At 38.5% G+C, this 17,297-nt stretch overlaps 1 protein-coding gene across 17 annotated transcripts in view; it reads left to right on the forward strand.

Annotated features, from left to right (window-relative positions):
• Positions 1-17,297, forward strand: part of DLG1 (discs large MAGUK scaffold protein 1) — a 150,835-nt gene that overhangs the window by 23,663 nt on the left and 109,875 nt on the right. The window contains exon 1 of one of the 17 annotated variants that reach the window (XM_021300118.2): positions 1,713-2,325. The exons of the other annotated variants lie outside the window; for them this stretch is intronic. Within the exon in view, the coding sequence (XP_021155793.1) occupies positions 2,296-2,325 (30 nt within the window). The 5' untranslated portion in view covers positions 1,713-2,295. Of the gene's footprint in view, positions 1-1,712; positions 2,326-17,297 lie in introns of those variants that run through there. 17 annotated transcript variants of the gene reach the window in all.

The following is a 17,297-nucleotide window of genomic DNA, read 5'->3' on the forward strand; positions in this document are numbered from 1 at the left end:
GAAAGAAGTTGGGTGCTTTCTATGATAAGACTGCACTTAGGTCTTGTTAAAAGGATGAATGGGAGTGGAAAAAAAATGGTTGATGATGATCCTTAGTTCTGAGAGAGAGTCCCAAAGAAGGCAAGAGAATAAAAAAAATAGGGAGAAGAAGTGAAGTGATTGACCCTGAATGTAAGGCAGTTGTAGCCAGGATTAGTCTGCAGAAGCTTCATCTTGCACTACGGTGGCTGAGAGAAATGTGAGTGATGAGAAACCATCATTGGTAGATGGAGCATGAGGGACCAGCAGAGTCTTGGTGTGCTGCTGGGGCTCCTCAAGCAAAGTCTGTGCAAGAAACGCACACGTGTGCTGACCATGTGCCTTGTACTGATTGCTGGAGACGTTTCTGGGCAAGACACAAGACGTGTGCCAAGCCACCTAAAAATGCATTTCCTCAGTTTCCTGGTGTCTTTTTGGTGGTTGTACTTTGTCCGTGTCTCTGAACTGTACAGTCTTCCCAACAGAAGATTGGGGAAATTCAATGATGATTTGTGTGGGGGTACCTTGTTTGCATTCAGCTGTGTGGGTAATTTTTTGTTCTTTTTCTGACAAAAGGGAAAGTTCCTTCAGTTTAACCAGTGGTTCACTTTTCTTCTTTCTGAAATCAGAATGTTTAGACTTATGTCTGGGTTGAGCCTTATTCATGTGAAAGATGCATATTTTTCCAACTGGTGCTTTGCAGCAATGAAAACCTTACCTAGGTGTTCATAATAGAAATTCCTTACAAACTTTATAGACTGTGAAAATGAAAAGTTTCTCTGGCTTGACTTGGGCACACAAAGTAAATATCCTGGTCTTGGCTGAATGGTGTAAGATTTACCTTGAAATTCCATTCAAGCTGAATGGGGTTGATTTACTAGTGTGCAATCAAGCTTTTCTTTAATGTTTGGGTTTTTTGGGAGGTTTGGTTTTGGGTATTTTTGTTTGTTTTTTAAATGAGAGAAGGATTTTATAATGTTCTCATTTTCCTTTTTGTTCTGTAAAGGCACCACTTACCTGAAAAATAAAATGTGTAATTTTAGGAAGAATAGTTTCCTTAATTTTTTCTTTTAACTTTTCTTTTCTGACTTCCCCCCATAGAAATGGCAGAGCCAAGAAATGAAGTGGAGAAAAGTTGCAGAAAATTTAAAGGGAATAGTGAGAATGGTGTAGATACACACCCAGTATGTTCTAGAGTTGTTTGCTGATGCAAAATATATGAATTTTGGCCAGGTGTACATCTTGGGCTAAAAGCAAATTGATGCAGATAAGATTTAATAGTTTTCAAATAATTATTGAATTTTTTCAACATGCTTGAATGTTTGTAGCGAAGGTGTTAGTGGGAGACCTAATAGGACAATGTAGCAAAAACTGAGTTAACTAGTTGCTTTTAATGCCTCTTGTGAGAAATTGATGTAATAAGGTCCTTACCAGTGTCTGAAACTGTCAGTTTAGTGTTTCCTAGTCCATAGGTTTTTTTGTGTCCAAGTGTTTTACTTTTCCCAGCTGTGCTTATTAGTCTGAGAAGACAGTGCCTGCACATACAAACTTTGCCTTGTCACTGTATTACACCCTTACAAAAGGAAATGAAATTCTAGGTTAATTCGAGGCTCAAAATAGCGTTTCTCTTGCAATATGCATTACTCTTTCCTTCCCACTTTCTTTTCTCCCTGTTCTACATGGAATATTCCATTCATTACTGCCTAAGAAATCCGTTATTTTGCAGCCTGCAAATGCTGAAATGACGTTAGAGGAGAAATACTTGCTTGCAACCAAAACTATTTTTGAACAAACGCTTCATTTTAGAAATTATAACCAGCTCAGGAAAGCTGAACTGAGATTTTTCTTCAGTAAAACAATTTTGTATTGCATTTCATCAAATGATTCCCTATGATGCTCATGTGTTAGGTAATCCTGAAAGAAGAGTATATGAAATAGAATACGAGGAGGTACTTAACTGCTATGGAATAGGATTTGACATCTTTTCTAGGATATTTTCAAGAATAAATTTAAATTTTTCAGATGCAGATAATCGCTTCAGAAGCTTTCATGAAACGTAAAGCATTTGTATTTTAGCCTGCCTTTTTTTTTTTTTTTCCTTTTTTCCTCTCCACGCTGTTTCTACCTCTGAGTGAATCCAAAGAGAAACCTGGCACACATTCTACTTTTTTGACTATTAAATAGGTGTGTTCTTTCTCATTCTGTTGAGATGGTGTTTAGCTGTGATTGAAAATAAAGCTTTTAAATGTTTGGAAAGATACCTGCTATGCTGAAACGATGGATTGCTTGTGCATTGTAACAACAAAGGTAAGATAATACAGCTTTTGATTAATGCCTACAGTCTCGGAAGTTCTTGTTGAATCTTTCTTCCAGTTTTTATTTACCTGTAATGAAAATGACTTGATGGTTTTCTAGTGTTAATTTTTTTTTTAAACTTTAACTGCACAGATTGCCAAAATAAATTCTGTAGTTGTTGCTAAGAGTAATGATAGATGTTAATTCTTCTAAGAGCTAATTAGGCACATATTGAAAAACTGAAGTGTAATAGAATGATGAATTTTTTTGTCATTCTGCAGTAAGACTCTTTTCTACAAAAACTCACTCTCTGTAAACATGTTAGAATAGTAGTTTGCTTTTTATTCCAGAATGAGGAATTCTAAACAATGTTTTACATAACCTTTATCAGGATATGTTTAAAATCGTGGCCAAAGAGAAGATGATGAATCTGGGAAGTCTTGTTAGGGATGGATATATTTCAAGATGCTTTGTAATTTTGTCATATTTCTGCTTTGAGATGAAGATACCCAGATAGCTTAATGTCATTACTTCTGTGCTAGGGTAAAGTTTTATGTATGATTGTTTTTATACAGTTCACCCCTACCTGCTGAAGATAAAATCTGATCCATAAACAGAATGTAGTAGTAATGTGCTTGTGAAATATTGACATAGTGAGTTTCATCTTTTGGAAGCTTTTTTTTTTCCTGCAAGTGGTAAACTGGTGTTCTGTGTTGCTGCCTTTTCCCTGGATCTTCAAATAGTTGCAGGTAATATAAGAATATTACATGAGTTTAGTGATAGCTTTTATACAAGAAAAGGTCAAGATGCTTATCGGTCTGACACAAGGAAGCATAGGCTGATTGGAATGGGTGAAGTAACCTTGTGTCTCATCAGCAAAAGAGTCTTTCTGGTGTCTGAGCCATTGCTTTGAGGGTTTTTATTGGAAGTGAAACATAGCCTCTAAAATCACAATTTGTGGCATTTCTGCTTTATTTCTTTTAAAATATTATCTTTTGTACAGTGAGATTAGGATAGAATGTTAATTCCTCGACTTTGGTTATATTGATATGCACCTTAATTTTGTTGTTTTCATTTTAAAAAAGTGAGGGGCAGTGCTGTCATTTTTATAATTGAACTGCTCAACTTTAGTTTTATGCATTTGTTTACCTTCCCATATGTACTGTCTAAGAACAGAAGGATAACTTACATGGAAGTTTAAGCCAACAGAAGACATTTTCTGGGAAAAAGTGTATTGTTTTTCAGTGTGATCAGCCTGGCTCTGGGTGCTGAGCAAGTCAGGCTGCTCGCAGGAGCGCTGCCTGGGAGAGGAGGAGGTGATCGTCCTCCCGCACAGCAGAGTCTGAGATGGGCTCACACTGGTCGTGCATTTCCACCTGGAGTTAACCAGCGCTTAATCCTTCCTGCCTGGTTCGTGTCAAGTTTTGGCCTCATTTAACTAAATGCTACTGTAGTACCTTGTAGCTTCAACTAAAGCTGTTTATTTCAGTGGGGCTTAAAAAAGGACTGTTTGCTTCTCTGTGAGCGTGTGTGTGTCAGATGACTTGGAAGTTGTAGTTTAATCAATAATACGTTGTGCTTAAACCTATTTCTCAAACTTAAAGGAAAAAGCATGTAAGTAAGGCTGTTCTGAAATCAGCATTAAAGTCATCCTATCAGCATGATAGGATTAGTAATAGTGTTAAAAGTTTCCCCTTTCTCCACCTTGAGTAGAGGAGTATTTGAAACAATTAATTGTTATTTTTCTATTTCTGAATAGGGGAGAGAAGAATTTGGTTGGTGAGATGAATTTTCTAATGTATCTGAGAAGTCTTTCATAATTTGATCCTTGATAATTATTTTTTACTTAATTCAGAATTAAAATCTAGTCATGATTGGTGAACAGGTCCTTAAACTATTTTTTGTCCTACCTTCTAAGGTTTAGCTGGTTTACTTTGTCCTAATCTTTTGCAAAGAGTACTGATTAATACAGTATTTTTTTCTCCTTATGTGGGCACATGTGGTTTGATGTAGGTAGGCAAATTTGCATCACTGCAACCATGGATACTATTAAGAGCAGGCACGTGGGCTGAGCTTACAGTAATGAATTTTATTTAAGTAACAGAAATGAATTCATGGCACTTAAAAATACAGAATATGTAAATTCATTGATTTTTCTAGAAAAGCAATTTTTGAGCAGTCATTCTTAGCTTGTTTGTTCAGTAGTATACTTTCAGTAAAACAGTTGAATTTAAAGTGATGTAAAATTTCTTAGAAAAATATTTCTAGTAGGACTAGTACAAAAGACTGATGGTTTTGTATTGTTTTGATTTCACAATACTAAGAAGCATGCTGCTTGGACCAGTCCAGTCCCTTGTTTCTGACAGTACCATGACCTGGTATCGTGGGAGTGAGGAAGCATGTATGATGCATCAGCCTGTTACCAATGGAGAAAGATGAAGTGTTTTTCTAAGTCGTTAAGCTTAGATTGTGGGTCTTCATAAATTGTGGCTCACCTCTGTTCTGGGTGAGCGCAGTGATGTGGCTGTGCAAGTCAGGGGCTGGATGGAGCCTAAACACAGGAGCACAGCTACAGCCAGCCTGGCTGGAGATGGGAAGGTGACACTGGCTTTGTGTCATTCCTGCAGGTTTCCTCTCTTGGTTGTGCAGTGTACTGCAGTTCACTCTCATTGTTATTATCAGTTTTTGGAATTTCCTTAAACTTTAGCGAATTGTGCCTCCTCACCTACTGGTTGCCAGTGCAAAAGGGAATCACAGAATCTCTTGCATTGGCAGTGATGTGTCTAGTCCAACTACTTGTGTAAAGTAGGGTCAGCATCAAATTCAGACCAGGTTGCTTGGGGCTTTGACTAGGTCTTGTAAAACCCCTTGCCCTGTCTCAATTTGAGGTTGTCTCTCCTCCTGCCATGCACTGCAAGGGCCAAGCTTTGTTTTCTTCGTAACCTCCTTTTAGATATTAGAAGGCTGCTACTAGCTCCTGCAAAGCTGCCTTTTCTACAGGTCGAACAAGCCCAGTTCCCTGAACCTTTCTTCATTGTGCTTCAGCCACTTGACCATCCTGGTGACTTTCCACTGTACTTACTTGCTCCTGTATTCCATATATGATCTAACACAGGGGTGTCAAACTTATCTTCACCAGGGGCTGCATCAGCCTCGTGGTTGCCTTCAAAGGGCCAAATGTAAATTTAGGACTGTAGAAACATGACTACTCCTGAAACAAGTGTTTGAAAAAGCATAAAGAGAAGTTACAATGGAATTTAACCTCTGGGAGGTACTGTGTGCATAAAAACTGAAAACTCTGGTAGTGGTAGGAAATAAAATGTGCTAGAGGCAGTTGTGTGAAAATGGAAACAATTAAAATCTAAGCAGAAACTTGATGCAGAAATTACTTTGTTGGCCCAAAGGAGGATACTTTCTTAAAGTGGAGGAACAAAATATGGAATTTTGTGAATTTAAAATTGTAGAAAAGATGGAAACATAGTTAAATGGAAAATTATTACACTAAAAGCTTAAATACCATGAGTACTAAATAGTCCAGAACAGCCCTTCCAAGTTGGCACACATGGATGATGTGTCATGATGGGTTTTGCCAAGGAGCTTCATTTTGCCAGCGTTCCATGTCCTCACTAAAAAGCCAATTGCTTTCCAAACATATTTGCCTCGATTGCGAATAAATTGTTATTTTCTGGTGAGCCAGTTGAGTGGTGCTAATAATATGCCACTTGGCTTTACTACGCCATCTGGTTATAGCGTTGAAGAAATGCATGCAGAATCAGTCACCATAAAAACTTCGGGAAGCGAAAATAATTGTGCATCACCAATGTTGGCAGTGTCAGCAGATGGTATGAAATTGCTCTTGCATGTAATCTTAAAGTACAATGCAATGCCAGAGAAACAGCCGCCTATGGGGATACTTGGTAAGTGTCAAAATCAAGGATGGTTGTCTGCAGACTAAAGGGTTTGCTGACTTTCACTTGGAATAGGAGACAGAGTGTGTGGGTAAAGTATGCCAAAGGTGGCTTTAAAGGGGATTTGACAAAAGCAGTGAGGAATACAAGCAGAGAATACTGATCTTGTGGTCATGCCAGGAGAAATGATGTCCCAACTGCATGTATTTGTAGTGGTAAACAAGCCTTTAAGAAGACTGAGTTTTTAATAACCAGAATGGACTTTGGCAGGGGATCTTACTTCTAAACCCTATGTGGCAACTAAAGAAGCCAAGTACAACACAAGATAGCATGAGGTTGGTTAAATCCAGAGGCTGTAGCCTGAAGAGCTTAAGAAGTACATTTCAGATTCCATGGGTGGAATTGAAGGTGGCTTGTCTGAATTTTGAAGGTGAATACGTTTGAAGATGAGTGGTGATGCCAAGAGTGACAAAGAAGTTGAAGGTGGCAAAGAGTGACAGTGATGGAAATGATAAAAGCGATGGGCAATGCAAAATCTAAAAAGATGTACTCAGAGAGCATGAGAAAATAGATTAACCTAAGGCAAATAATTAATAAAAGTTCACGTTCTTACTGTGTATTGATTACAAGGATATAATAAGCTTTCTGTATTTAACTTTTTTTTTAAGGGGATTCTTTTAAATTCAGACCGATCTTTCTCTTCACATATTATTTGGTATTTTCTCAGACACCAACAGTTTAGGACTCAAGGACTTCCTGGGCCAGAGGCAATTGCTCTGTAGTAATAGTTGGTTTTCTTTTACATGGATTTTCTAGTCTCACCAAAATGCACGTAAGATACAACAGAAGGTATTAATCTGTGGCATGTGCTTCATATACAGATTGTCTCCAGAGATAATATTTTACATGTGTTTCCTTGCTCTTTCTAAATGACTGCTGGTATGCAGGGTCATTTCATTGATCAACCAAAAGTTATTAGAATTGTGTAGTTTTTCAGGCAGAGACATCAGTGAAGTTTGTATTTGTTTGAGTTTGCATGCTTGAAGAAACTGCATAGAACATACTTGAGGTGTTTATGTGAAGCTAATGAGTCTTAGTGAAACTGTTTAGTCTTAGTGTTTAAGTTCATACTTATTTCTCCTCCTTTAAAAGTCAAAGCAGCTAATTAATACTATAAATAAGTGGCAAATTAGTTATATTTGGTTATTGCATCAGTTCTGGGCAGGTTTGGTTAGGAGTTGTTTGAAGAGCGGATAAAACATATGCCTGTAAAATATCCATGTTTCTAGCACATGATTGATACAACTTGTAGACTGACTCTGAGAACACAGTGTGGAATATGTTTGGGTTGGAGATGCTGAATGCAGCAGTAAAAAGGGAGACTAACTCTCTGAAATCAGTCCTGTAAATAATATCCCTTCAAAGCATTTTCACAAATCTGTGCCTGGAAGGTGTGGGTTTATTTCAGAGGATCACAACTTGATTAATTTTCCAGGTAATATTAAGAGAAACAGAGAAGCCCTCATTCCTGATCAGTTTTGCTTTGCTGCCCTTGTTTACTGTGGGTGAGGAATTAAATCTGTGGCACATGTGACAGTGATCTGAGGTTGCTGCTACTGAGAGTGCTTCTACCTCCTTCTCTTCACTGCTCACCTACTTGGAACCTCGCAGAACTGGGGCTGCTTTTCTGCAGCTCATGGACGAGGTGGCTGCTGAGATGAAGAGCTGGAAAGTATTGAGGAGTTAAATTGACTCGGCTGCCTATGACAAGGCAGGTAAAATGATAAGACTTAACAGCTTGACACTTTCAGAAGGAGAAGGGGAGGGGAGCAGCAATTCTCTCCAGCAAAATCAAAATGTTTTCTCTGTTTGGCTGCTGCTCATGAAACTGGACCCTCCGAGGGAGCAGCTCTGGCAGAGTATCCTGCTGTAATGGAAACAGTGGGAGAAAACTGTGGGTGGATAAACGTAGGGTTGTTCGTAGTTGGATGTATGATCTCCAACACAATTCTTTCAGTAGGCAGAGGTATTTAAATTTCTTGATGGAAAAAAAAAAAAAAGCCCCAACAAATCAAAAAACCCAAAAGGCAGCTTCTCTTACTTGAAGTGAGATGTCAGGATGGCTGAGCTCACTGATGATCTGGTATGCTGCAAGTCAGTTTTGTTTTACTAGCTGGCACCCTGCTAGATCATTTGTCTTCTGTGAATGCAGTAAGTTGCACCAGGGCTTTGTTAACGTGAGGTGTGTTTTTACACTTTATTCAAGGCTTAATCATAGCCTGATTTATTGTCAGTGGGTATTACTCACACTTTCGTAAGTGGTAATAACACGAATCTTATTCCTAGAACTGATATTTACCAGACCAAAAAGAGTAAAACATTGAAGACATCTTCAGGTGAAGACTATCCCTGTTTAAGTGATATTCAGCCTTGTGTGTGTGTGTGTGTTGGGTTTTGTTTGTTTTTTAAGAGATGGTTCTTTGAAGACCATAAGCTGCCCTATCTTGTGCATGGAGAAGGGAAGGACACACTTTAATGAAATTCTAATGCATACTCAAAGTGTAAATGAGGGCTGCTGTCTTAAAGGTCAATGTGGGCAGGAATCAGCATTTTCTGAACTCATCTAAATGCCCAACAGAGAATGAACAGTCCTTAAGTGACCACCCCATATTGCCTGAAAGAATGATTGCCTCCCCTTCCATTGAGTGAAAGCATGAGAACAAGAATTACTTACTCCTTTCAGTCGTCATGTGTACTCTAACAGTGGGTTTACTTGTGCCCACATATAAGTGGAGGGTGTTTTTGATCCTGCCTTATCTTGGTGAGGCAGGGTGTGCCAGGCTCCATTCAAGTTTCTCTCAAACATGCCATTGAGATGGAGCACTGAACTGCAGTGAATTTCCAGTCCTCTCTGGCCCATTTGTTCTTTCCTATTGGAAAAGCAGTCAGTGTGAGAGTTGTGTTTAGCCACCCTCACTTGGGATGCCTTTACCTGGTAAAGACACCACCCCTGAGGAATGATGTGCAAGTGGTGTCGCTCAAGTTCCAGAGCTTTCCCCCTCAGCAGATGACAAAAGTTCTTCTGAGCTGGGCCCTCGTGAGTGCTGGGTTGGCCAAATGTGGGAGCAGTGAATCTGGAATTGAACTGTCATGCTTCTTGCATTCTTGCATCTGGTTTTTATTTATCTTTGTAATAACTCTGAAGTCCTTGGAGTGTTAAAAATTTAATCTTGGTCTATTTTTGTTTTGTAATTAAAAGATGGCCTTTCACTTTTGTACGTTCATTATTTCTTCAAAAATGTATAGTAATTCAAAATAGTGTGTTTGACTCATATTCCTGTATACTTTTGTAAGTGTTCTACCCAGAGTTGACTTTCTTACTCTTCAATTTCCTAGTTTCCTATTTAAAAAAAATCACGTGTTAAAAGACTATTTTTTTTATTACACAACTGAGGCTGAAAAATCCGCTTTGATTGCTTTAGCTTTAGTTTAGAAAAGTGCAATAGTAGTTGAACCAGGTACAGTTCTCAAAAACTCCAAAATGAAGAAGAAATTTGTTCTAATCCTGCAGTCTAGAGTGAGGATACTGTTGCAGTTTATTTAACCAAACCAAAATGCAACCAAAAAAATACACAAAAAACAACCCACCAAACAAACCAAAACCAACCAAACAAACGAAGCCACAAAAACAAGCTGCCTTTCTGCTGCTATTTGTAATTAAGTTCAATAGTAATTTAACTCTTACTGAACAAAGCAAAATTAGGATTATTTTATTACATGAAACTTTTTTACCAGCTGCTTTCATCTTCACTCAGCCTGAGGCAGTGGCTGGGGAGTACTTAAGCTTGCCACTGGGGTTTTTTGTTGAAGTTTGTCTATACTCTATAAAAATTCCAGTTAAGAGGAAGAGGGGTGTTTAACTTAGCAACCCATTATTAATAAATGCATCTTAAAAGCTGTTTGTAGAAAATTTCCTGGAACTCAGCATCATCTCTTGTACGGTGAGAAATGCATCAATTTTTCCATTTCCTCACTTCCTAATAGGTTGTTTAGCGGATCCGATGTGTGCAGCTGCTTTTGTGCAAGGAACTGGAATCCAGGTGGGAGAGAAATCTGGGGTTGGGCTGGAAGCAACACGGTCTTTATAACTGATGTTTTGATTGATTGTGAAATATTCTGTGAAGACCATCAGGTTATTTTGAGGAGATGGAAAAGTACTGTTCTATACGGTGCTATACAAGTGCTACTCCAAATTGAACAAACAGCTGGAAGAACGATTGGAGTGGTGACGGAAGGGCTCTCTGGGAAGGAGGGGGGAGAAGAAGAAGCTGGAAGAGCTTGTCTTGATGAGGTAGGGAATGTATTTCCAAAATCAAAAGATGCTGGTGATTTTTCAAATGAGATGTTGAAATGGGAACAATAGGAGTTAAGCCAAAATAAATTAAAGCTGGAAATTGAAAGGTTCCTTCCTGCTAAAGTAATTGGTTCAATAAAAGCCTTTTATAACAGGAATGTAGATAACACAAGCTCATTATGATGTAGCTGGATAACTTTAAAGATCATATTAAATTGTTTATTAAGGGTTTAGGTTGTTTGAGAGACATAGCAGGAAAATCTGTCTTGCCTTGTGTAATTTTAAAGGAAAAGCATCAGATTGAGCTGGATCAAGAAACAAGGCTTGTTAGTCAACTAAACTCATGTAAGCACTGTTTGCAGCTTATTCCAATGTAACTCTCCTGATTGTAAAAATACATATCTGATAACATTAAACAGGAAAGTTAAAAAGTTTAAACAAACCTATTTCGAAATTAAGTACTCATTGGCAATCTAGAACCTTTTTCACCCATTAATTCAAACGTTTCTTCATGTATATTTGGAGAATAAAATCAAAATTGTTGTGTATCAGATCACCAGTGCACTGCAATGTATAAATGGTATTTTGGAACAACTTTGGTAGCAGATCGTGACTGTAATGATGAAGGAAATGGAAACAACTTTCTGGCAGGATCAACTTGTCTTTCCTCTGGTTTTGTCTTTGCTTTGGTTCAGTTCTTGGATATCATGGTAGATTTTTTGGTTTGTCTTTGTAGGCTGTGAAGTCTTATGTCTGTAAAATGAAGACTTTGGAAAAAGGAATACAATTTACTGTAGGGTCTTGTGTTTTACATCTTTAGCTTTACACGCTGCTATTAGCAGGCAGAGAAACGCTGGTGGTGGACATGGAGAAATGCTGCCCTCTACTGCTGATAAAGTGTTTTTCTCAGATGAACAAGAGCAGGACAGTGTGAGTATCTACATTATGGAGAACTTGGCAAGGCTTTCTCAGCTCTCTGAGATTTTAAATATGTGAGGGTGTCCTTTTGAAAGGTAGAGAAGATCACAGAAGAACACAGTAGTATTAGCTTACAGGTTACAGACCTAGAATTAAGTTGTTGGTTTGCTGATGATGAAGTGGTAAAATCTTAGTTGATATTATTGTATTTTTTAAAAATTCCTATATTATTTTAGGAATTCTTTTACACAATTAATATCCCTACACATCCACTACAAAAAATGTGTGTGGTAATTTTGTTAAAATTGGATTGTATGAGCCCTCTTTAGCCTAGGTAATGATTTCCTAATAAATGATAACTGGCAACCCTAAACTGTGTTTGTTTTGGTGATCTCTGTTTTTTCTATGAAATGTTGTAAGAGTCTTTTGCAAACTTTAGTGTGTACTGTTTGTATCCTTTTCCTTAATTTAAATTTGTGTCCTCAGCACCCCAAGTACTACGAAAGTGTCCTTGACTCCGTGTGATTACTTCCCTTATTACATCAACTAAAATAATAGAAAGATGAAAACTTTCTGACCTTTATTTTGTATTGTATGACTTATGTAGACACAACATTGCACAAATGCCTTAAATGTTTTGTAATTTTCTTTCACTTTCGCCTTTTGTTGTTCCTGTTTGTCATTGTGTTAGCATCTCTAACCAATACTCAAGGGGGCAGTGGAAGCCTTGAGTTGATCTGAGCCTCTGATGTTCTGCCAGTAGTAGGTGATGCAAATGGAATCCTTCAGAGTACAAATACTCTTCGAAAATGAAGCTGTCAAATACTGTGAACCAAGAGTTCAGCGGGAGTTCGATTGGCGAGGGTCTCTCCATCCTGAAATTCCTGCTCTCCAGCTGGTTTGGTGTTGCTGAAGGGGCTGAGTATGCTGTTGCCCATGATGTTTGTAGCAATAATTATGCCTTGGTTAACCCTTTCTGCTTTTCTTTGTGCCAGACTGTTCTCCAGAAACCGCTGATCCCATTTATCTCGTGCAGCAACACTTTCCCTTTTCTATATGCTTCCTGTTGGTTCAGTTCAGTTGTGATTTGTGTTAGTTTTGGATGATGTGTAACAGAAGTTGGAGAAATGAAGTCTCAGCTGATTTCACAACAGGTACTTTAAACCTGTATAAGCTATGCTTAAAACCAATGACTTTTATTTTGCTCTAAGAGTTACTACTCTTAGCACTAGCTTAGTTGACAGAAGTCCTCCTTACATCTTGGCTTTCAGGCTTGTGCTCAAGTGTCAAACATAGACTGGAGTTGGAAATATAGTTTGACAAGGAAATTACAGGACTCTACTAGATTTGAGTTTTCCAGGTTCAAAGCTGCCCGAGAGATTTTTCTTTTTTTTATAAAAAAAAAAAAAATAATAATATATATATATATATATATGTATGTATGTATATATCTTACCTGAAATAAGTATACTATATTTGAATTCCTTGACTGCCTCATACAGCCTCTTCTCAGTGGTGGAAGTGGCATAAGAATTGAAGTGAAAGGGACTGGAGTTTGCTTTGTTGTAACCTGGCTGCTTTATTGATGGATGACCTTGTGATGCTGTGGGGAGAGGGCAAGATAAGTTCTCTTCTGCTTCCTGAGTGGTTTAAGTGCCCATACTCCCATCAAAAATACCTTTTCTGTTAGGTTAGTGTGAGACATGATTGTTATTGTACTACCTGAAGTCACCTCCAGGTATAAACACCCTCTGGTTAATGATAGAAAAGGAGTTATTTTACCAGAATAACCATAATGCAATCTTATTAATTTCCTTTGAAGCTGGTTCACAGAAACTGAGGAGTGTATAATGTATGGAAAAACATGTATAGGATGAGACTACAAAAACTTCATGTAGCCCTGGCCTCTGTTTTTGAGTGGTGTCAGTGGGAACTCATCTTAAGGAAAACATAAGTAAAGGACAAGTGCCCACTTCAGTTCTGTCCCACTCCAGTAGGCAGCATCCCAAAGATTTCCTGAGATAGTGATTACACTTCTACATTTTTGCTTATACCTTGGCCTAGATTTGATTTACTATATTGTAGTTCCTTTTGGAACATTTGATGTCCTTGGCAATGAGTTCTACTGTAATATCTTTTCTTTGTTTTAAAACATCTGCTGGATAATTTGTCTGCTACTGCCTGTTGTCTTAAATAGTTTATAATTGCTTTTAATTTGCCTTTTCTGAACCGTTCATCTTTTAAAAAATCTCATGTCATGTTCACATGCTCAGCTGCTTGCTTTATAAGGTGAGGAGTCTTGTCTCAAATGGATACCACTGAGTATCTTTATTCTTGCTGCTATTGTCTGTACTTTTTCAATTTTTGTTACTACTTTTCCCAGATGAGATGATCAGAAATATTTTCACTAGGCAACATTTGTGAACTCCTCAAAGTTATCCAGAGAAATAATACGTTCTGGTTTTCCCCAGTTTCTTTTTTAAAAGTTGGAACTCTTCTCCTGAGCTAATAGCTTTCCTTCACTTGGTGGTTTAAAACCTCCTCTATCTTTTTAGTTAAGATGCTATTTTCTAGGTGTTTTAAAGGCAACAGAGAGGAGAGAATGACCTACACTTGCTGTAACAGGCTGTCACATACTCAAGTATTTGGATCCTAACTTAGCGTTAATTTCAAAGCTGAAGTAGGGCACTATTTTCTGTAGCAAGGTATTGCACCTTGCCAAAGAACCCTAAGAATGAATATTTAGTTTTGAAGAGTTGTGCAATTAGTTTGTCAAAAGCTGCGGGTGTTTCTTAAGGACCGGTGCCCTAGATTCCTGCTGAAGTACTGTGGTTTTGAAACGTGTTTTAACAGGCAGAGGCTCATGGGTTGGTAAGTAGGATTGAGTCTAGGATCAGTATTTTGAAAGTATGCTTCATAAACTGTGAATACAAATCTAAACCGAAGTTAAATTTGATTTAAGCTGCTAATGTTGCAAACGCTTTAGTAAGCTTAAAAACTAGAATTTAATATTCATATGCTTTTAATTGTTGTGAGTTTGTAATAAACAAGTAATTGCTACCTGTTTCTGAAGATTGCTTTCAGCAGATTTAGACCTCATTACCAATCAATGTACCTACTGCTATGTTTTTGCTGTACTAAGGGGCATTCCTTGTGCCTTCTCTCAAATGATGCAGTTTTGGAGAGGAGAAGCAGCATTTCAGAGCATGAGCACGTGAAATGTAACTAAGGTAGACTGGAGTAAGCTTGTGGTCAGGCTAATGGCACTGGTAATAATAAAGTATGTAAAGCATTACTGTTTGAATTCTTGGCAAGTCTGGCTTTAATTTGACAGTGATTTTTGCTGTGAGAATAAGTGTTTTAATTTCCGTTAGCTAGGATTAAGATATTCAACCTGCTATAAGAAAATGTAATTTGAGTTTCCTTTGTGGAGCTCAAGTTCACTCAAGTAACAGTCGCCACACTTCTCACTTAAGCTGTTCTGTCATGGTGATTGAGTTGTAACTTGCATTTTCAGTTTATAAAAGAAATAATATCACTTCCACTCCCTAACTCTTTTTTTGGCTTGTTAATTACTTATTTCCTCCCTGTTTGCAAGCTCAGAGAGTGTTACTGCACTGGCTACCATATTAATGAGCACTGCATGAAGGAATGAGTCTTCTAAGAACAGCAGAAATACTTTTTAAAAACTGGAGAGAATTGATACTTGCGTTTTAGCAGTATTGGCTCTAGCTTGAACTTCTTGCAGGTTGCTGTCCCCATCACTATAGATGCTTCTCGGCACAGCTGTTATTCCCAGTACCAATGCATGGGTTTGTTAAATTCTTGCTGCAGAACTTGGCACATCTCCTTGTTGAGCTTCCTGAACTGCCTTCTGAGCCAGTCCTTCAGGTCAGAGGTCTGTGTTAACATCCTGCAGTTTCTTCTGTTGGCCACTTTAACTATTGGAGTGTCACCAGTCAGTTTGCTTGGGGTGTGCTGTGTGTCATCCTGCCAGTAAGTAGTGACAATGCTGAGCAATGTGGGCCCCAGGATCTCTCCTCGGGGTGCTCTGCTTGTGCCAGCTGACAGCCAGGGTCACTTCCTGAGCCTTGGTGGGCCAGCAAATTTTCGACCTTCATAAGAGTCTGTCCAGCCTGTGAGTCTGTAACTTTCAGATGAGCAAGCTTCAGGAGGATCTGTCAAGAGCCTTTCAAAGCTTTGGTCTCTGCCTGTCTGTCTTTTCTGTGCTGCCTTGTAGCATTCCCCTTCACCTTTTAGTTTGCAAGAAGATGGTGGGAGGGACAGTGACCTGCAGGGACCTCGTTCTCTTTAGCCTCTCCATAGCAGTCTTCCTTATCTGTTCTCGGTTAATAACAAAGTGTAAATCGCCAGTATCCTTCCCATCTGGATTGAGATGGCAATCTTAGTCCTTTCCTGTAAGAGGATTTGCATTTTAAGATGGAAAAAGTAATAGTAGTTGCAGTGAATTTAAACGGTAGGCTAGCAAATTCTTTTATCCATTGGGGTTGAATAGTAGCATTATGGATCTTTTCCCTTTTAGAGGAGTGAGTCATCTATGTTATTGAAATGTTCGAATCTATTAAAATGACACAAGGAATACACTTTGAGAATTTCTTCCTTAAACATTCTGCAAACTTTGTTGTATGGAATAGTCTTGTTGAAACCTGGTGACAGCCCTCTGTGTACTTCGAAACATACAGCAAAGACTCAAGCATCAACAGGACAGTATTGCTGCATAGGTTCTGTCCTGCTCTCAATAAACCATTTTATCATTGAGACGTGATCGGTTTTCACAGTTTTTAAAGCAGTGGGACTGGAGGACTGATTTATGTTTGTCTCTGGGAACAACTTTCTCACTGCAGCAAGAGACACAGTTATGAGTATTGTCCAAGCACTTCATCTCCACTGGCTGTGAGAGCCTCTTAGACTTACTAAGAGTGATTTCAGCAATGTTTTTGAATGCTAGGATCTCGCAGTTCTTAATTTTAAAGGACTTTTCAGGTCAGGCTGGTACTGGGTTTGACTGGGGTGGAGTTAATTTTCTTCACAGCAGCCCATATGGTGTTGTGCTTTATGTTGTGACAAACTGTTGATTAACATGCCAATGTTTTAGCTATTGCTGAGCACAGTGTCAAGGCCTTCTCTGCTTCTCACTCTGCTGTCCTAGCAAGTAGACTGGGGTATGAAAGAGGGTGTGAGGGGACACAGCTAGAGTATCTGACCCAAACTGACTGAGAAGATACTCAGTATTTTTTAACATCAGGCTCAGCAATAAAACTGAAGGGAAGTCTTTCCAAAGTAGCTGTTGCTCAGGTTGGCCATCATTTGTCTGGTGAGAAGTGGTTAATGATTTGGCTTGTATGACTTGTATGGGGTGGGGGGTGTGTGTGTGTTTGCTTTTCCAATTATTTTTGTGTATAGAGGACACTGGAACACAGACATCTCTGGGTTCTTTCTCTGATATGGCATTCTCTTTCCCTCCTCTGTTTTGGACTGAAGAGAACTCCAAAAGGAAGCTCACAAAAATGCTCATAATGATGGTCACTCAGTTGGAAGAGTTCTTGTCTGTTTTTTGGCTTGACTTACCAAGGCTTATGAAGGACTTCATAGGAGGGATGTCCCAGATCTGTCTTATACTTAACAATTTAAGACTTGGAATAAACTGGGAGAAAAATCACAAACACCCACTGAAAAGTTTCTATTAATAGGACCTGTTCTGCTCTTAAATGCCATGGTGGGACAAGTTTTGAAAAATGCAACGATTAATGAAATTCCTCTTCCCAAAGTAACTTCTCACCTTC

The sequence above is a fragment of the Columba livia genome, chromosome 9 (genome assembly GCF_036013475.1).
Source record: "Columba livia isolate bColLiv1 breed racing homer chromosome 9, bColLiv1.pat.W.v2, whole genome shotgun sequence".
Classification (NCBI taxonomy): domain Eukaryota; kingdom Metazoa; phylum Chordata; class Aves; order Columbiformes; family Columbidae; genus Columba; species Columba livia.